Genomic DNA, 20,935 nt, shown 5'->3' on the forward strand with positions numbered 1-20,935 from the left:
ACCCCAGAGCTTCAGTCTGGCCAGCTGAGTCTCACCTCTCCTTGTATTTGATGAAGACCTGGTAGAGATTGGCTGCGCCAGGGGTGCCCAGGGCTTCCTTCATCTCCTTTAGGAAGTGAGTATGAACACGAAGCAGGTCCTACTCAGAGGGAAGGGTGAGGGCTGGGACCAGAGCCCAGGGCTCAAGGGGCCAGGCAGGAAAGGGGCCCCATGCTGTTCAACTCCCAACCCCTGTACTCCAGGGACAGGTAGGGGCAGCAAGCTGTCTGCACTAGACAGACCCAAGAGGGCTGGGGATCGGCTGGCTCACCTCAATGTTGATAAAGATGATCTCAATGTCTTGAGGTTTCAGGAACCGTTGCAGGGGCTTCATGAAATGCTGCAGGGAAGGGAGAGAAAGATGATGGAAGACAAGATTCCCTCCTCCAGAACCAGTCTCAGAGAGACAGGGGAAGGAGACAGAGAGGGAGATAAAGAGAGGGAGCGTGTCCACACAAAAACTTGTACAAGAATGTTCACAGCGAAATTATTCATAATAACCCAAAAGCAGAAATAACCAAAATGCTTATCAATGGGTGAATGGATGTATAAAATGTGGTCTGGCCAGGCGCGGTGGCTCATGCCTGTAATCCCAGCACTTTGGGAGGCCGAGGCAGGTGGATCACGAGGTCAGGAGTTCAAGACCAGCCTGATCAAGATGATGAAACCCCATCTCTACTAAAACTACAAAAATTAGCCAGGCATGGTAGCAGGTGCCTGTAATCCCAGCTACTCAGGAGGCTGAGGCAGAAGAATCGCTTGAACCTGGATGGCAGAGGTTGCAGTGAGCTGAGATCATGCCACTACACTCCAACCTGGGCAACAGAGTGAGACTGGTCTCAAAAAAGAAAAAAAAAATGTGGTCCATCTGTACAATGGAATATTATTCAGTCATGAAAAGGAATGAAGCTCTGACACAGGTTACAGTGTGGATGAACCTTGAAAACACCATGCTCAGCGAAAGAAGCCAGATGCATATAAACCACATAGTATGTGAAGCCCTTTATATGAAATGTCCAGAAGAGGCCAATCCACAGAAACAGGGAGTAAGCTCGTGGTTGCCATGGACTGGGGGAAGATAAGAGATTGAGGGGGGACAGCTAAAGAGTTTGGGGTTTCTTTGGGGGATGATGAAAATGTTCTAAAATAAAGGCCAGGAGTGGTGGCTCACACCTGTAATCCCAACACTCTGGGAGGCCAAGGCAGGAGGATCACTTGAAGCCAGGCATATGAGACCAGCCTGGGCAACATAGTAAGATCCCATATCTACAAAAAAAATTTAAAGAATTACGCAGGGTGTGGTGGCATGTATCTGCAGCCCCAGCTCCTCAGGAGGTTAAGGCAGGAGGATCATTTGAGCCCAGGAGTTCGAGGCTGCAGTGAACTATGATCGTGCCACTGCCCTCCAGCCTGGATGGGAGAGTGAGATCCCATTTCAAAACAAAACAAATCAAAACAAAAGAAACAAACAAACAAACAAAATGAAAATGTTCCAAAATTAGATAGTAGTGATGACTGCATAATCTTGTGTGTATGCCAAAAACCATTGAACTGTATACTCTAAATAGATGGATTGGCCGGGCGCGGTGGCTCAAGCCTGTAATCCCAGCACTTTGGGAGGCTGAGGCGGGTGGATCACGAGGTCAGGAGATCGAGACCATCCTGGCTAACACGGTGAAACCCCGTCTCTACTAAAAATACAAAAAACTAGCCGGGCGTGGTGGCAGGCGCCTGTAGTCTCAGCTACTTGGGAGGCTGAGGCGGGAGAATGGCGTGAACCCGGGAGGCGGAGCTTGCAGTGAGCTGAGATCACGCCACTGCACTCCAGCCTGGGAGACACAGCGAGACTCCGTCTCAAAAAAAAAAAAAAAAAAAAAAAAAAAGATGGATTATATGTATATTAATGAAATCTCAATAAAGTTATTCTTAAAAGAAATGGAGAGATGAGGATACAGAAAAAGACTGAGCCAGGGATAAAGAGCTACAAAGGGAGAGAATGACACACTGAGGAAGAAAGTAGCAAGAGAAGACCCGGAGGGAAAAGGAGACAGAGTGAGAGATAAAGAGAGAGACAGAGGCCGGGCGCGGTGGCTCAAGCCTGTAATCCCAGCACTTTGGGAGGCCGAGACGGGCGGATCACGAGGTCAGGAGATCGAGACCATCCTGGCTAACACGGTGAAACCCCGTCTCTATTAAGAAATACAAAAAAAACTAGCTGGGCGAGGTGGCGGGCGCCTGTAGTCCCAGCTACTCGGGAGGCTGAGGCCGGAGAATGGCGTGAACCCGGGAGGCGGAGCTTGCAGTGAGCTGAGATCCGGCCACTGCACTCCAGCCTGGGTGACGGAGCAAGACTCCGTCTCAAAAAAAAAAAAAAAAAAAAGAGAGAGACAGAGAGACAAGAGGAAGAGGCCCAGTGTGGCCTCCCAAAAGGCTTGGATTACAGGAGGATTGCTTGAGCCCAGGAGTTTAAGACCAGCCTGGGTAACATAGCAAAAAATATATATACACATACATTATATATATACATATATATTATATATTATATATTTTTATATATTATGTATTTTTATATGTTTATATATAATATAATATTTTTATATATATTATATATCTTATATATACTTTATATATATCTCTCTAAATAAAGATATATGTCTTTAAAAGATAGACATATAAGCTGGGCACAGTGGCTCATGCCTGTAATCCCAGCACTTTTGGAGGCCGAGGTGGGCAGATCACTTGAGGTCAGAGTTCGAGACCAGCCCAGCCAACATGACAAAACCTTGTCTCTAGTAAAAATACAAAAATTAGTCGAGCATGGTGGTGCATGCCTGTAATCCCAGCTACTCGGGAGGCTGAAGCAGAAGGATCGCTTGAGCCCAGTAGACAGAGACTGTAGTAAAGCGAGAGTGTGCCATTGCCCTCTAGCCTGGGCAATAAGAGAGAAACCCTGTCCCCCCCAAAAAAAAGATAGATAGATAAAGATATATATCTTATAGGTATATAAGATAAAGATATATATGTCTACATATGGATTATTTATCTTGTATATTAAAAAATATATATCTATATAAAAATATATATGCCTATATTAATATATCTACATATTATTTATATTTTATATATTGTATATATTGTTCATATATGGCTCTATATAAAAACTATATATTATATCTTATAAATATATATCATATATTTATATTTTATACATATTATATGTTTATATTTTTGTATATGCTTTGTATATATTTATATATTTTCTATTTATGTATATATTTATATATTTTTAATTTTGTATTTATTTTGTTTGTTTTTGTTTTTTTGACTGCTTCTGCAGGTGGAGTATCGTATTTATATATATATTTATATATATATTTTTATATATATATATGTCAGACTCATATTTATATATACATATGTAAGTCAGAGAAATCCAGAGACGGAGACAGTTACAGAAAGGAAAAGCGATGGGGGCAGGAAAAGCCTCAGCTGCCCAGAGGGGGCCGGACAGGTGGACCCGCGCATCCGCCCGGCAGGCGCTGGATGGGAGACGCCCACCTGCTGGATGGAGCCCAGTGTGTCCGTGTACTTCTCCTCCGTCTGCTGAATCTCCCGCAGGCAGCAGCAGCGCTTGTCATACTCTGTCATCTTGGGCTGAGAGCCAGGGGAGAGAACGGTGTTGGGGGGCCTGGGGCTGCCCCCGCCGCCCGCGCCCTCCCCAGACCCGACCCTCCGCCTCGCACACCGGCATGGACACGGGCTCCGAGCGCATGAGGTCCTCATAGATCTCGTCGCCTTCCGCCTCCTCATTCTCCACGCAGTCATACAGGTCCTCATCCTCTTCCACCGTGTCGCTGTGGGTTGTGAGGTCAGGGATCCCTCGGACCTCTCCCAGATCACAGCAGGGTCCCCTCAGACCGCAGGACAGGGCTTTGTCCCCCCAAGACTCCCAGGATGGGACCTCAGACTCCAAGGGCAGGCCATGTCCCTCCAAGCCCCAGGGCAGGGCCATGTCCCCTCAGACCCCAGGGCAGGGTTGTGTCTCCCCAGACTCCCAGGCAAGGTTGTGTGCCCCAGACACCTGGGTATGACGTTATTTCCCGGAGGCCAAGACCATGTCCCCCCAGACCCTCCACCCCCAGGACGGTGCTGAAATGAGCTGTGCGGCCACAGGCCTGAGCACTCACTCGATCTGGTCGGACAGGCCACTGTAGATATCTTCATCACCTACACTCTCCTCCTCGGTGGGGAAGGGCCTGGGGGGGGGGGTCAGGAGGGTGTGAGCCAGGGGCCCGGGGTCTGGGTAGAAGTGGGGCTTCAGGGAGGGAGAGGACTGAGGCTAAATGGCCCAAGGCCCAGGTGGTTACTCACATGATCCCCCTGTTCTGGGCGATCGGGGTCCAGGACAGAGCAGACAGGGTGTAGATGACCTGTGACGAGGCAGTGGCCACCCAGTGAGCCCCTTGTACACCCCCAGAGCAGAAAACAGCCTCCAACTGCAAGGATCTGTCTGAGGTTAGACCCCACGCCTCTTGGGAACCTAATTCGGGATATTCTCTACCTCCCCATTCCCCATACCATTGTTCCCTTAAGTGAGCCCCACCCTTTGCTCCTATCTTCCTTATTTATTTTTTTTTTTAAGTGGAGTCTCACTCTGTTGCCTAGGCTGGAGTGAAGTGGCATGATCTCGGCTGCCTGCAACCTCCGCCTCCTGGGTTCAAGCAATTTTCCTGCCTCAGCCTCCCCAGTAGCTGGGACTACAGGCACCTACCACCATGCCCGGCTAATTTTTTGTATTTTTAGTAGAGACAAGGTTTAACTGTATTAGCCAGGGTGGTCTTGATCTCCTGACCTTGTGATCTGCCCACCTCAGCCTCCCAAAGTGCTGGGATTACAGGCATGAGCCACCGCGCCCTGCCCTCTATCTTTCTATTTAATCCTCACAGCCACTCAGAGAGGGCAGGATGATAATATTCCCATATTTAAGGTGAGAAACGGGGGCTCAGAGAGGCACAGCCACGTATCTAAGGTCATTCAGCAAGTGTCAGAGTGAGGACTCAAACTCAGTTCTCACATATCCTAAACCAGTGCTATCTGCACCATGTATATGGCCTGGTCTGGTTTGTCTGCCTGTCCTCTGACAGCCCTTAACTTGCCCAGTGTAGACGTCAATGGAAATGAACTGAAACTCAGTCTTTGTGCTTCAAGTGGGCAGCTCACCTTGCCAAAATCCTGCACGTCGAAGAGGTCAAAGGCTTCGAAGAGCTCACTCCGCTTGAGGCCAAACTTCTCACAGCAGGTGGACAGGAAGGTTCTAATGTTCTTAAGGCACAGGAACTGCGAGGAGACAGGGAAATGAGGGTAGGGGAGGATGAAAGGGCAGGGGAGAAACTGACCCCCCAGGCCACCTGGCTTGGGGACTGGTGTGGAGGGGAAATGAAAGCGTAGACCCCCTTCCATGAAACTGCATTCTCTTCTGATAAAGATTAAGCTGTGCCTGATCCAGATCTATGCTCTGCACTTTTTTATGGAGTTAAAATTGACAAAACGTAAAATGAATCACTAATGGTTAAACAAATGTGGTATATCCATACAATGGAATAGTATTCAGCCATAAAAAGGAATGAAGCACTGATTCATACTACAATGTGGATGACCTCAAAAACATTCTGAACTACACAGGAGGCTGTGATGAGTGGATCGCTGAGCCCAGGAGTTTCAGCCTGCAGTGGGCTATAATGGCACCACAGCACTTCAGTCCGGGCAACAAAGCAAGACCCTGTCTCAAACAAACAAACAAAAAATCAGGCCTCCTGCCTCCACCTCCCAAGTACCTGGGACTACAGGCATGTGCCGCAACACTGAGCTAATTTCTGTATTTTTTGTATAGATGAGGTCTCGCTATATTGCTCAGGCTGGTCTTGAACTCCTGGTCTTGAGGAATCCGCCCGCCTCAGCCTCCTAAAGTGCTGACATTATAGGTGGAAGCCACCATGCCTGGCCATCCCTGAACTTTTTTATTTCATGAGCCAAAACATTCCTTTTCTTGTTTAAGTCAGTTTAGATTGGGTTGCCATGGCCTGCAACCAAAAGATATTAACTAATGAAATGGTCGGGCACATGTAACATGGCCCCGGCTTTTGAGTATCTGGAAAAAGAAAAAGAAAGAAAGAAACCTTCATATTCTTGCATTTGCCAAGTATTGGCTCATCCAACAGGTTCAGCACTCTCTGAAGTTCCCCAGATCCTGAAGAATTCTAACCAGCCTTCCATCCACCAGCCTCCCACAGCTTGTAGACTTGGCTCTCCCATGGCCCCCAACACTCTCCATGAAGTCAGTGTGGACCAAGAGTCCTAAAGCAGACTCATCAGGAGAGCTGGTTAAAATTCATCGTCCAAAGCCACATATTGTATGCATCTATTTATACGAAATGTCCAGTACAGGTAAATCCACACAATGGAATATTACTCAGCCATAAAAAGGAGAAAATACTGTTCCACACTACGACATGGATGAACCTTAAAAATATGCTCAGTGAAAGAAGCGAATCACAAAATGCCATGTATTGTACAATTCTATTCATAGGAAATGTCCGGAATAGTTCTGAGACTAGAAGTCCAAGATCAAGGTGTCGGTAGGGTTGGTTTCTTCAAAGCACAGGTCCCATTCTGTGAAATGAAACAGCACAGCCAGGCGTGGTGGCTCAAGCCTGTAATCCCAGCACTTTGGGAGGCCGAGACGGGCGGATCACGAGGTCAGGAGATCAAGACCATCCTGGCTAACATGGTGAAACCCCGTCTCTACTAAAAAAAATACAAAAAACTAGCCAGGCGAGGTGGCGGGCACCTGTAGTCCCAGCTACTCGGGAGGCTGAGGCGGGAGAATGGCGTAAACCCAGGAGGCGGAGCTTGCAGTGAGCTGAGATCCGACCACTGCACTCCAGCCTGGGCCACTGAGGGAGACTATGTCTCAAAAAAAAAAAAAAAGGAACAACACATCACAAAGTGTTTGCACAGATCGCTTGTTTCTAGTTTTTAGGACTGGATATTCATACGTTCCTATGGGCTGGATAGGTTCAGAAACATAACTGCTTAGATTTTACAAGAAGAGTGTTTCAAACTTGTCGAATCCAAACACAGGTCCCATTCTGTGATATAAAACAGCACATCACAAGATGTTCTCACAGACCGTTTGTTTCTGGTTTTTAGGACTGGATATTTCTATGTTCCTATAAACGCTCAATAGGTTTGTAAACGTAACTGCTTAGATTTTACAAAAAGAGTGTTTCAAACTTGTTGAACCAAAACACAGGTTCAGTTCTGTGATATAAAACAGCACATCACAAAGTGTTCTCATGGATAGTTTTTTGTTTTTGTTTTTGAGACGGAGTCTCACTTTGTCCCCCAGGCTGGAGTGCAATGGCGCGATCTCAGCTCACTGCAACCTCTGCCTCCCAGGTTCCAGCAATTCTCCTGCCTCAGACTCCTGAGTAGCTGGGATTATAGGCGCCCACTATCACACCCAGCTTATTTTTGTGTTTTTAGTAGAGATGAGGTTTCACCATGTTGGTCAGGCTGGTCTTGAACTCCTGATCTCAGGTGATCCACCTGCCTTGGCCTCCCAAAGTGCTGGGATTACAGGTGTGAGCCACCGCGCCTGGCCAGCTTGATTCTACTTTTTAGGACTGGATATTTGTAGATTCCTCTAAGGGCTCGTTTCAGTAGACAGTCACCTTCTCTCTGCGCTGTGACGTGGTCTTGCCCTGCCTGTGCCCTGGTTTACTCTTGTTATAAGGACATCAGTCATAGTGCATTAGCCTACACAGATGACCTCGTTCTAACTTAACTACCTCTGTAAATACTCTATATCCAAATACATCCACATTCTGAGGTACTAGGAGTTAAGACTTCAATGTATACATTTTGAGGGACACGGTTTGACCCATAACACAAAAGAAACTGTATTCCAAGAAGAGAGAACAGTGCATGCAATAGTCCTGAGGCAAGACCTTGCTTAACATGTTGGAGGAACAGCAAGGAGGCCCATGTGGCTGGAGGTAGAGTGGGTGAGAAGGAAGAAGAGAGGAGGACAGGGAGATGACCAAGACATTTATTATGAGAAAATAAATTTCTGCTGTTTAAGCCTCCAAGCTTTTGGTACTTTGTTATGGCACCCACGCAAACAAATACACCCTGATATCCAGAAGAAAGTTCCTTGCTGGCCGGGTGCGGTGGCTCACGCCTGTAATGCCAGCACTTTGGGAGGCCGAGACGGGCGGATCACGAGGTCAGGAGATCGAGACCATCCTGACTAACACAGTGAAACGCTGTCTCTACTAAAAATACAAAAATTAGCCAGGCGCGGTGGTGGGCGCCTGTAGTCCCAGCTACTCGGGAGGCTGAGGCAGGAGAATGGTGTGAACCCGGGAGGCGGAGCTTGCAGTGAGCCGAGATCGCGCCACTGCACTCCAGCCTGGGCGACAGAGCGAGACTCCGTCTCAAAAAAAAAAAAAAAAAGAAAGAAAGTTCCTTGCTAACTTCGTCTTTCCTCAAAGTACACATTTTCTATGAGACCTCCTCTAACCACCCTATTTAAAATCACACTCCCAGGTTGACATGAGCCCAGGAGTTCAAGACCAGCCTGGTCAACACACAGAGACCCTGTCTCCACAAAAAATAAAAAGTCAGCTGGGTGTGGTGGTGCACACCTGTAATCCCAGCATGTTGGGAGGCAGAAGTGAGACAATCACTTGAGCCCAGGTGTTCAAAATCAACCTGGGGCCACATAATGAGATCCCATCTCTACAAAAATAATTTAAAAATTAGCCAGGCATGGTGGTGCATACCTGTAGTCCCAGCTACTTGGGAGGCTGAGAGAGGAGGATTGTTTGAGCCTGGGAGGTGGAGGCTGCAGTGAGCCATGACCGTGCCACTGCACTCCAGCCTGGGCAACACAGCAAGATCCCATCTCAAAAAATAAATATATACATAAATTAATTAAAATGTAATAAAATCCCACTCCCCTACTCTGGCGTTTTCTATCCCTTTAGCTTTGCTTCACTTGTGTTTATTGTTCATCTCACCCAAATAAAATGTCAGTTTGAAGAGGGGAGGACCATCATTCTGTTTCTGGAATGCCCAGCAACTATGACAGTGCCTTGTGTGGAGGAGGCCCCTGGTATATGTTTGTTAACTGGATGGATGGAGGTGGGTCCTGGGAATATGCATATTAACACTCTCGTTAGGTGATTCTGACATACCTGCAAACCCCTACTCTGTGCCTCTCAATATTTGCAATTTTTTTTTGGCTGGGTGCAGCGACTCATGCCTGTAATCCCAGCACTTTGGAAGGCTGAGGCAGGCAGATCACTTGAGGTCAGGAGTTCAAAACCAGCCTGGGCAACATGGTGAAACCCCATCTGTACTAAAAATACCAAAAAAAAAAAAAAAAAGAAAAAAGAAAAAAGAAGCCAGGCATGGTGGCAGGCACCTGTAATCCCAGCTACTCAGGAGGCTGAGGCAGGAGAATCGCTTGAACCCAGGAGGCGGAGGTTGCAGTGAGCTGAGACAGCACCACTGCACTCCAGCCTGAGCAACAAGAGTGAGACTCTGTCTCAAAAGAAAAAAAAAATTGCATTTCTTGGATGCCTACTACGCATGGTTAGGCAGTCAGATTAACTCCATTCTCATAACCACACTGTGAGTGTTTATGCCTTTTTGAGATGGAGTCTTGCTCTGTCACCCAGGCTGGAGGGTGGTGGCACCATCTCAGCAACTTCCGCCTTCCAGGTTCAAGCGATTCTCCCACCTCAGCCTCCTGAGTAGCTGGAACTACAGGTGTGTGCCACCACGTCCAGCTGATTTTTGTATTTTTTGGTAGAGATAGGGGTTTCACCATGTTGTCCAGGCTGGTCTTGAACGCCTGACCTCAAGTAATGCACCTGCCTCAGCCTCCCAAAGTGCAGGGATTACAGGCATGAGCTACCACGCCCATCAATGCTCCCAACTCAGCCTCCCAAGTAGGCAGGACAACAGATGTGTGTGTGCCACCACACCCAGCTAATTTTAAAAATGTTTTTGTAGAGACAGAGAGTTTCATTATGTTGCCCAGGCTGGTCCTCAAGCAGTCCTCCTGCCTCAGCCTCGCTAAACGTTGGTTATTACGCGTAGGAGCCACAACTCCCAGCTAAGCCCGCTTTCTTAACCACAGCCTTTTCTCTTTACCTTGTGTGTAGTGGAAGCTAGCATGGGCTTCCACCCACCGTGCCCTCAATTTTCAGCATGCTACAGGGATAACAGGGACTCCTCCCAGCAACTCTTCAAGGTAAGTAATATTATTATCCTCATTTTACAGAGTAGGAAACTGAGGTGAGACACACAGCTGGGATGCAAACTCAGGCAGCATGACTTCCAAGCCTGTGCCTAACCATTATGCCATAGCTGTGTGTGCGCGGGTGCGAACTGATTTGATACTTAGTGTCTGTTGTAACCCTGTTTCTCATACTTCCATGTGTAGAATGTATCATCTTCTCAATTGCTGCCACAGTCTGTGTAACCCATTACATATGGAACATGAACTTTAACTTTAACTCTTTTATGCTTAAGAAGAGAACTTTCCATCCTCCTACAAAACTAAGCTCATGTGCTACAAACAGAAGCAACTGTCTGACGGGTGTAATGGCTCATACCTGTAATCCCAGCACTCTGGGAAGTCGAGACGAGAGGATCACTTTGAGGTCAGGGGTTTGAGACCAGCCTGAGCAACGTGGAGTGACCCTGTCTTTACAAAAATTTCAAAAATTAGCCTGGTGTGATGGCCAGTAGTCCCAGCTACTTGGGAGGCTGAGGCAGAAGCATCACTGGAGCCCAGGAGGTAGAGGCTGCAGTGAGCTATGATCACGCCACTGCACTCCAGCATGGGCAACACAATGAGACCCCGTCTCAAAATAAATAAATAAATAAATAAATAAGCAACTGTAGAATAAAAATGGTTCAAACAATGTTATTACATTCTAGGCAGATTCTGTTGCTTGCCCAAGGCTCTGACCCAAGATGTGTTCTCTCTTTGTCAAAAAGAGACATTTGCAACAGAGACACATGAAAGATGCGGTAGCAACTCACTATTCATTCCTGATCAAAAAAAAGAGGGGGAAAAATCTCTTGGCAAAGTAAAAATGGAAGGGAACTTCTGTAACCTGATAAAGAAGGTCTTCCAAAAACCTAGACTGAAAGACTATACTTAATAATGAGATGTTGAAAAGATTCCCTTTGAAATCAGAACGACGCAAGGGAATCTGCCATCACCATTTCTATTCAACATTGTATTGAAGATCTCAGCGTGTACTGCAAGACAAGACAGAAGGAAAAGAGAAAGAAAGAAAGAAAGAAAGAAAGAAAGAAAGAAAGAAAGAAAGAAAGAAAGAAAGAAAGAAAGAAAGAAAGAAAGAAAGAAAGAAGGAAGGAAGGAAGGAGAAAGGAAGGAAGGAGAAAAGAAGAAAGAAAGAAAGAAAGAAAAAAGAAAGAGCAAGAAAGAAAAAGGAAGAAAGAAAGAAAGAAAAAGGAAGAGAGAGAAAGAAAGAAGGAAAGAAAGAAAGGAAGAAAGACAGGGGGTTTTTTTTTTTTTTTTTTTTTTGAGACGGAGTCTCACTCTGTCGCCCAGGCTGGAGTGCAGTGGCCGGATCTCAGCTCACTGCAAGCTCCGCCTCCCGGGTTCACGCCATTCTCCTGCCTCAACCTCCCGAGTAGCTGGGAGTACAGGCGCCCGCCACCTCGCCCGGCTAGTTTTTTGTATTTTTTAGTAGAGATGGGGTTTCACTGGGTTAGCCAGGATGGTCTCAATCTGCTGACCTCGTGATCCGCCCGTCTCGGCCTCCCAAAGTGCTGGGATTACAGGCTTGAGCCACCGCGCCCGGCCGACGGGTCATTTTTACAGAAGAAGCAATCGTCAACATAGAAATTCCCAAAGAATATACAGATAAATTGCTGAAATTAATAAAATTATTTAGCAGTGTGGCTGAATCCAAAATCAATATACAAAGTGTACTAAGTGTCAGTACATAAGCAAAAATAACTCACAAATTGTTTTTTTTTTAAAAAAAGATAACGTGTGAAATCCTAGAGTAAGCAAAACTAACCTATGATGAGAGAAATCAAACCAGTGGTTGCTTCTGGGGCAAGAGAGAAGGTAGAGATTGACTCACAGAGGCCGCAAGTGGTGGAAATGCTCTGTTTTGATAAGGGTGTGGATTGCACAACTGTCCACAGTTGCTAGAACTGATTGAATGGTAAAATGAAGAATTTAGCATTTCACATAGAGAAATCAGACTTTGATTTTAAAAGGATACTATTGACCATAGTCTAGAAGATGTGAAACAAACCAATATAAAAGTAGTGACCTAAACAAAATAGAATGTATACGAGTTCCTTTCTAGCAAGACTCAATGTTTTGTTTTATTTATTTATTTATTTGTTTTGTTTTGTTTTGTTTTGAGACAGAGTCTCGCTCTGTCACCCAGGCTGGAGTGCAGTGGTCGGATCTCGGCTCACTGCAAGCTCCGCCTCCTGAGTTCACGCCATTCTCCTGCCTCAGCCTCCTGAGTAGCTGGGACTACAGGCGCCCGCCACCGCGCCCGGCTAATTTTTTTGTATTTTTAGTAGAGACGGGGTTTCACCATGGTCTCTGACCTTGTGATCCGTCCGCCTCAGCCTCCCAAAGTGCTGGGATTACAGGCGTGAGCCACCGCGCCCGGCTGTTTTGTTTTATTTTATTTATTCATTCATTGATTTATTTTTAGAGACAGGATATCACTCTGTCACAAAGGCTAGAGTGCAGTGGCACGATCATAGTTCACTGTAACCTTGACCTCCTGGGCTCAAAAGATCCTCCTGCGTCAGTCTCCCAAGTAGCTGGGACTACAGGCCTATGCCACCATACCTGGCTAATTTTTTTTAAAGATTTTTTATAGAGACAGGGTGTCACTACTGTCACCCAGGCTGGTCTTCAACTCCTGGCCTGAAGCGACTCTCCCACCACAGGCTCTCAAAGTGCTGAGATTACAGGTATGAGCCACTGCACACAGCCCCAAGACTTAAAGTTTTAAAATCTTCAGTTCTCTCCAGAATTGAGCTATAGATTTAATGCAATTACAATTAAAAACCCCAGAATGTTTTCTCCTTGAACTTGACATACAAATCCTAAGATTTGTATAAAACACCTCAGTCATGAGTAGCCAATATACTCCTACAGAGGGAAAATAAAGGGTACAAGTCCCACCAAATATCAAGACACCATAAATCCACAGTAATTAAGACAATGTGTTTGTAGTTGCCAGCCTCCAAGACAGCCCCTAATGGTCCATAGCTCCTAGTATTCATACATAAGTTAAAAATGCCCTTTTGTAATCCCCTCTCACATTGAACCAAGACTGGCCATGTGTCACAAAAAGAATAGGGTGGAAGTAACAAGATGTGAGTTCTCAAGACTAAATAATGAAACATATTGAAGCTCCACTTTGGTCTCTTGGACCACTCACCAGCGACCATGTTGTGAGGCCACTCAATCAGTCCTGTGGGGAGCCCCAGGTGGAGAGGAGCTGAAGCTCTATGTGACCCAGCCATTCAGGAAGTAGATCCTCCAGCTAAAGCCTTCAGATGACTGCAGCCCCAGCCGACATCTGCGTGCAACCTCATTAGAAACCCCAAACGGGAACTGCCTAGATGAGCTATTTCAGAATTCCTGACCCAGATAATCCATAAGCATAATAAATGGTTGTTTTATACAATTAAATTTGGGGATAATTTGTTACCCAGCAATAAATAGGTAACATAAGGAGAAAGACCAATGAACCAACATGAAGGGTTTATGCCTACTGTCTCATGTTGTTGTAATTCAATTATATAATGCATAAAAAAAGCTGGACGTGGCCGGGCGAGGTGGCTCACACCTGTAATCCCAGCACTTTAGGAGGCCGAGGCAGGCAGATCACGAGGTCAGCAGATCGAGACCATCCTGGCTAACCCGGTGAAACCCTGTCTCTACTAAAAATGCAAAAAAATTAGCCAGGCGTGGCGGCGGGCACCTGTAGTCCCAGCTACTTGGGAGGCTGAGGCAGGAGAATGGCGTGAACCCGGGAGGCAGAGCTTGCAGTGAGCCGAGATCACACCACTGCACTCCAGCCCGGGCGACAGAGCGAGACTCCGTCTCAAAAAAAAAAAAAGGGCTGGACATTTCAAGTTCTGGAAATTATCATTATCATCATGATAGTGATATCATCATCACCACAATCATCACCATCACCATTCTCGTCATTACCATTCTTATCATCATCCTCATCGTCATTATTATCACCACCATCACCATCATCGTTACTATTATAACCATCACCACCATCATTACCACAATCGTATTCATGACCATGACCATCACCACCATCATCATCATCACCATCATCATCTTAGCTCCAGCTCGGAAACCCAAGAGCATTCACCGACCCATCAATTTTTGTATTTTTGGTTGTTTTTGTTTCTGTTTTTGTTTTGAGACAGAGTCTCCCTCTGTCACCCAGGCTGGAGTGCAGTGGCGTGATCTTGGCTCACTGCAACCTCTGCCTCCCAGGTTCAAGTGATTCTCGTGCCTCAACCTCCCCAGTAGCTGGCATTACAGGCGCCCGCCACCATGCCCAGCTAATTTTTGTATTTTCTGTTTAGTAGAGACAGGGTTTCACATTGTTGACCAGTTGGTCTTGAACTCCTGACCTCAAGCAATCTGCCTGCCTTGGCCTCCCAAAGTGCTGGGATTACAGGCATGAGCCACTGCATCCGGTCAATTTTTGAAACTGGAAAAGACCTCAGAAATTAACTAGTTTTCAATCTTCATCACTCAGAGAGAGAAACCCAAGGAGGGAGAAGAACGGTTTACTCAAGAGCATAAATCAAACTGAGTGTTACTGCCTCCAAGCCCTTAGTTCTATTCCTCTGCCTACCTCGGGCAGAGGCCACTAAAGACCCACCAAAATTCGTGCTTTCTCTTCCATAATATGGAATTGCTGCTGGAAAATGGCTGCCCAGCTAAGGACTGCATTTCCCATCTCTCCTCGCATGTGGATGCAGTCATGTGACTGCTTCTGGCCAATAGAATAAGAGCATTTGTCATAAGCATCACTTTCAGGGCACTGTATTTGAGGAGAAATTACTTCTCCATACCTTCTCTCTTCCTATTTTCTGCAGGCTGAGACTCTAAGGGATGGCAAAACTGCAAATGAAAGTAGCCTGGGTCCCTGAATTACTCTGTGGGGAAAAGCCCCCCAATCTGGAACTAGAAGCACATGCATTGTACTGTTTTGTGTACAAGAAATAAATTTTTACCATGTTAAGTCACTGAAATGTCTTGTTTGTTACAGTAGCTGGTGTTATCCTAAGGAATACCCTTTGGGCCAGAGTTAGCTGTGATGTATCTGTCTGATCCTCAGAGACCTCGTAACTCTCCCTTCCAGCTTCTCTTGCCAATTCTTACAGTAATTATATACGGGGAGATGAATAAAGGACTGATGTCTGGGCTAAAAGTTCCTCTCCTATTTGCGTGGTGAACTCCTACTCATCCTTCAAGGCCCATCTCCAATATCTCTTCTTCCAGGAAGCCTTCCCCAGTGTCTTCAGCCAAGCAGAGTCCTCATTCTCCCCCCACTGCAGCCTCCCTTAATATGATGTCCCTCCCCATCCCAGGCCTGACAACGAAGATGCCTGTGCTGGGCTCTCTCCAGATGAAGTCAGAACCCAGGGTTGAGTCACCTCTGAATCCTGAACATCACATGGTGGCATGCAATAGCAGCCAATACAATTTATTGAATAAATAAATGAGGCTGGGCATGGAGGCTGACACCTATAATCCCAGTACTATGCGAGGCCAAAGAGGGTGGGTCACTCGAAGTCAGGAGTTCGAGACCAGCCTGGCCAACATGGTGAAATGCCGTCTCTGCTAAAAATACAAAAATTAGCTGGGCATGATGGTGCGTGCCTATAATCCCACCTACTTGAGAGGGTGAGGCAGGAGGATCACTCGAACCTGGAAGGTGGAGGTTGCAGTGAGCTGAGATTGTGCCACTGCACTCCAGCCTGGGCAGCAGAGCAAGACGCTATCTTAAAAAATAAAATAAAAGTAAAGTAAATTAGGCCGGGTGCGGTGGCTCAAGCCTGTAATCCCAGCACTTTGGGAGGCCGAGACGGGCGGATCACAAGGTCAGGAGATCGAGACCATCCTGGCGAACACGATGAAACCCCGTCTCTACTAAAAAATACAAAAAACTAGCCAGGCGAGGTGGCGGGCACCTGTAGTCCCAGCTACTCGGGAGGCTGAGGCAGGAGAATGGCGTGAACCCGGGAGGCGGAGCTTGCAGTGAGCTGAGATCTGGCCACTGCACTCCAGCCTGGGCGGCAAAGCGAGACTCCATCTCAAAAAAAAAAAAAAAAAAAAAAAAAAAAAAAAAAAAGTAAATTAAATTAAATTACATTTTAAAAAATGAATAATAGAGTAACTAGAAGATAGTCTGTACCTCCGTTCCAGACCAGGACCAAGGTTTTGGAACAACAGTTGAAAGCATGCCTTTTCATTGCAATCCATTTATTTGCTTATAGCTGGGGAAACAGGTTCATTCTTTCAACAATGGGCACCTCAAGCTTAAGAGGTCCAAGATTGATATCATTCCCCTTTCAAACTTGCTCTCCCTCCAGCCTCTTCACCTCATAATGGCTCCATCACCACCCAGCAATTTGGCTTAGAAACCCAAGATGATTTTCAACACTCCCCAATCCTTCAGAATCAAGTTAGAGTAATTTTTTGAGACAGCATTTCTCTCTTGTCACCAGGCTGGAGTGCAGTGATGTGATCTCGGCTCACTGCAACCTCCGCCTCCTGGGTTCAAGCGGTTCCCCAGCCTCAGCCTCCTGAGTAGCTGGAGTTACAGGCGCCCGCCACCACGCCTGGATAATTTTGTGTATTTTTAGTAGAGGCAGGGTTTCACCATGTTGGCCAGGCTGGTCTAGAACTCCTGACCTCAGGGGATCCACCCGCCTCTGCCTCCCAAAGAGCTGGGATTAAAGGCATGAGCCACTGCGCCCAGCCAAGTTAGAGTAGGAGATCGTCTACAAGCCATGAAGAAAAATTGCATGGTGGCTCACGCCTGGAATCCCAGCACTTTGGGAGGCTGTGGCAGGTGAATCACGAGGTCAGGAGTTCGAGACCACCCTGACCAACATGGTGAAACCCCATCTCTACTGAAAATACAAAAATTAGCCGGGTGTGGTGGAATGCACCTGTAATCCCAGCTACTCGGGAGGCTAAGGCAGGAGAATTGCTTGAACCCTGGAGGCGGAGGTTGCAGTGAGCCGAGATCGTGCCACTGTACTCCAACCTGGGTGACAGAGTGAGACTCCGTCTCAAAAAAAAAAAAAGCTTCATTTACAAAAACAGGTGGCAGGCTGCATTTGGCCCACAGGTCATGGTTTGTTGACCTGTAATTAGGTTTTCTGTCATTTGCAAACTTCTTGTGGACATACCCACTGCCTTGATGGAACACCAGACCTTGTTAGACGGGAGGAGGCTGAGGGAATCAGCACATAAACCCCTTTAGCATCCAAGACACTTCCATCAGGGCAGTCCAGAGGCTCCAGGCTGGCCTTTCCTTCCTTCCTTCCTTCCTTCCTTCCTTCCTTCCTTCCTTCCTTCCTTCCTTCCTTTCTTCCTTCCTTCCTTCCTTCTTCCTGCCTTCCTTTCCTCCTCTCTCTTATTTTCTTTTTTATTCATATATATGAATAAATATTAATATGTATAATATTCGTATGTGTGTGCATGTATATATACACACATACATATGTGTGAGCTGTATAATTATTTCATTATATATTACAATGTAATAATAATAGAAATAGCCGGGCGTGGTGGCTCACGCCTGTAATCCCAGCACTTTGGGAGGCCGAGACGGGCGGATCACGAGGTCAGGATATCGAGCCCATCCTGGCTAACACGGCGAAACCCCGTCTCTACTAAAAATACAAAAAATTAGCCGGGCGTGGTGGCGGTGCCTGTAGTCCCAGCTACTCGGGAGGCTGAGGCAGGAGAATGGCGGGAACCCGGGAGGCGGAGCTTGCAGTGAGCTGAGATCCGGCCACTGCACTCCAGCCTGGGCTACAGAGCGAGACTCCGTCTCAAAAAAAAATAATAATAATAATAATAATAGAAATAAAGTGAACAATAAATGTAATGTGCTTGATTCATCCTGAAACCATCCTCCCAACTCATATATATCTATATGAAACCATGCCCCCTGACTCATGTGTGTGTGTGCATGTATATATATGTTTGTGTGTGTGTGTGTGTGTGTGTGTGTATATATATATATATATATCTGTAGAGGTGGGGTCTCACTATGTTGCCCAGGCTGGTCTCGAACTCCTGGGCTCAAGTGATCCTTCTGCCTCAGCCTCCTAAGGCGCTGGAATTACAGATGTGAGCCACCAAGCCTGGTCTCTTCTCTTTGATTTTGTTTTGTTTTGTTTTGTTTGAGATGGAGTCTCACTCTATGGTCCAGGCTAGAGTGCAGTATTGTGATCTTGGCTTGCTGCAACCTCCACCTCCCGGGTTCAAGTTATTCTCCTGCCTCAGCCTCCTGAGTAGCTGGGATCACAGGTGTGTGCCACCATGCCCAACTAATTTTTGTATTTTTAGGAGAGATGGAGTTTCACCATGTTGGCCAGGCTGGTCTCGAACTCCTGACCTTAGGTGATCTGCCTGCCTCAGCCTCCCAAAGTGCTGGGATTATAGGCGTGAGCCACTGCGCCCGGCCTTACCACCCCTTTCCATGGCAATTACCTGATCACCCAAAGGTTACTACCCCTTCCCTAGAAATTTCTGCATAAATTGCCCCTTACTCAACATGTAATTAAAAGGAGGTATCGGATGGGCATGGTGGTTCACGCCTGTAATCTCAGCACTTTGGGAGGCCAAGGCAGGCAGATCACCTGAGGTCGGGAATTTGAGACCAGCCTGGCCAACGTGGCAAAACCCCATCTCTACTAAAAATACAAAAATTAGTCAGGCGTGGTGGCAAGTGCATGTAATCCCAGCTACTCAGGAGGCTGAGGCAGGAGAATTGCTTGAACTTGGGAGGCGGAGGTTGCAGTGAGCTGAGATTGCACCACTGCACTGCAGCCTGGGCGACAGAGCGAGACTCTGTAGATAGATAGATAGATAGATAGATAGATAGATAGATAGATAGATAGATTGATTAACTATCAATAGGACTGCAAAACTGCCCTGAGCTGCTACTCTCAGCCTGTGGGTGGCCCTGCAAGAGCAGTCATGGAGCTGCAACACTGCCACTGCAATAAAGCTGTTTTCTTCTACCCTACCACTGGACTCACCCTTGAATTATTTCAGTAGCCTGTGAGCCTTCTTGGGTGAAACCAAGAACCCTCGCAGGTTAAGCCGCTTGCCTGCCGTGTGTCACATTCTCTGGATTTGGACAAATGTATGATGACAGGTATCCGCTATTATAGTGTCGTGCAGGGTATTTTCACTGCCGTCGAAAGCATCCATGCTTTGCCTATCCATCCCCCCTTTCCCACTAACCTCTGACAACTACTGATCTTTCCCCTGCTTCTACAGTTTTGCCTTTTCTGAAACATCACATAGCTGGTATCACACAGTATGTAGCTTTTGCGACTGGTTTCTTTCACTTAGTAATATGCATTTGGGCTTCCTGTGTGTCTCTTCATGGCTTGCGAGCTCGTCTCATCTCTCTTTAGTCCTGAATAATATTCCATTGTCTGGGCTGGGTGTGGTGGCTCACACCTGTAATCTCAGCACTTTGGGAGGCCAAAGTAGGTGGATCACCTGAGGTCAGGAGTTTGAGACCAGCCTGGCCAACATGGTGAAATCTCATCTCTACTAAAAATACAAAAATCAGCCAGGTGTGGTACTAGGTGCCTGTAATCCTAGTTACTCAGGAGGCTGATGTAGGAGAATCGCTTGAACCTGGGAAGAAGAGGTTGCAGTAAGCCGAGACCACACCATTGCACTCTAGCCTGAGCAACATGGGTGAAAGTCCATCTCTAATAATAATAGTAGTAGTAATAATAATAATAAGATACCATCGTCTGGATGCACCACAGCTTTTTTATCCATATGAGGAAGGAGGTGGAACTTGACTCCAGAGGTTGGGCTCAGACAACGGACCAAATTGAGGACTAGCTAAAACAGGGCTGGAGCAGAAGCACCTTTCCATAAGACATGCCCACCAGTGTGCCATGGCAGTTTGCCATTGTGATGGTAACGCCAGCAGCTACTACTCCTTTTCCATGGCAATGACCTGACAACCCAGAGGTTGCCATCCTTTTCCTAAAAATTTGCATAATCTGCCCTTTAATTTGCATATGCTTAAAGTGGGTATAAATACGACTGCAACACTGACCACTCTGGGCTCACAGCCTGTGGGGTAGCCTGCTCTGCAAGGAGCAGGACTTCTGAGGCTGCCGCTATGCACTTTCACTCCAGTAAAAGCTGCTAACACCTCCAGCTCACCCTTGAATTCTTTCCTGGGCAAAACCAAGAACCCTCCCAGGCTAAGCCCCAGTTTAGGGCTTGCCTTGCCCTACATCGCATTCACCTACCGAAGGACATCTTCGTTGCTTCCCAGTTTCAGCAATCATGAATAAAACCTTTACAAAGACTTGTGTGCAAGTTTTTGTGTGGACGTAAATGTTCAACTCCTTTGGGTAAATAGAGGACCTCAATACCTAGTACTATGTCTGGCATATAGTAGATGCTCAATAAGATCTGTCAAATGAATAAATCTCCCTTTGACAGTGGAAACAACTGAGGCTCAGAGAGGGGATACCGCCTGTC

The 20,935-nt window shown here is 46.6% G+C and overlaps 1 protein-coding gene across 1 annotated transcript in view; it reads right to left on the reverse strand.

The window, feature by feature from the left end:
- Positions 1 to 20,935, reverse strand: part of VAV1 (vav guanine nucleotide exchange factor 1) — an 84,549-nt gene that overhangs the window by 32,420 nt on the left and 31,194 nt on the right. Inside the window, exons 2-8 of the mRNA XM_050770176.1 lie at positions 5,260 to 5,376; positions 4,411 to 4,469; positions 4,227 to 4,295; positions 3,785 to 3,893; positions 3,598 to 3,693; positions 311 to 379; positions 36 to 139 (exon numbers count right to left, since the gene is read on the reverse strand). Coding sequence (XP_050626133.1) covers positions 36 to 139; positions 311 to 379; positions 3,598 to 3,693; positions 3,785 to 3,893; positions 4,227 to 4,295; positions 4,411 to 4,469; positions 5,260 to 5,376 — 623 coding nt within the window. The remainder of the gene's footprint in view (positions 1 to 35; positions 140 to 310; positions 380 to 3,597; positions 3,694 to 3,784; positions 3,894 to 4,226; positions 4,296 to 4,410; positions 4,470 to 5,259; positions 5,377 to 20,935) is intronic.

This window comes from Macaca thibetana, chromosome 19 (genome assembly GCF_024542745.1).
Source record: "Macaca thibetana thibetana isolate TM-01 chromosome 19, ASM2454274v1, whole genome shotgun sequence".
NCBI lineage: Eukaryota > Metazoa > Chordata > Mammalia > Primates > Cercopithecidae > Macaca > Macaca thibetana.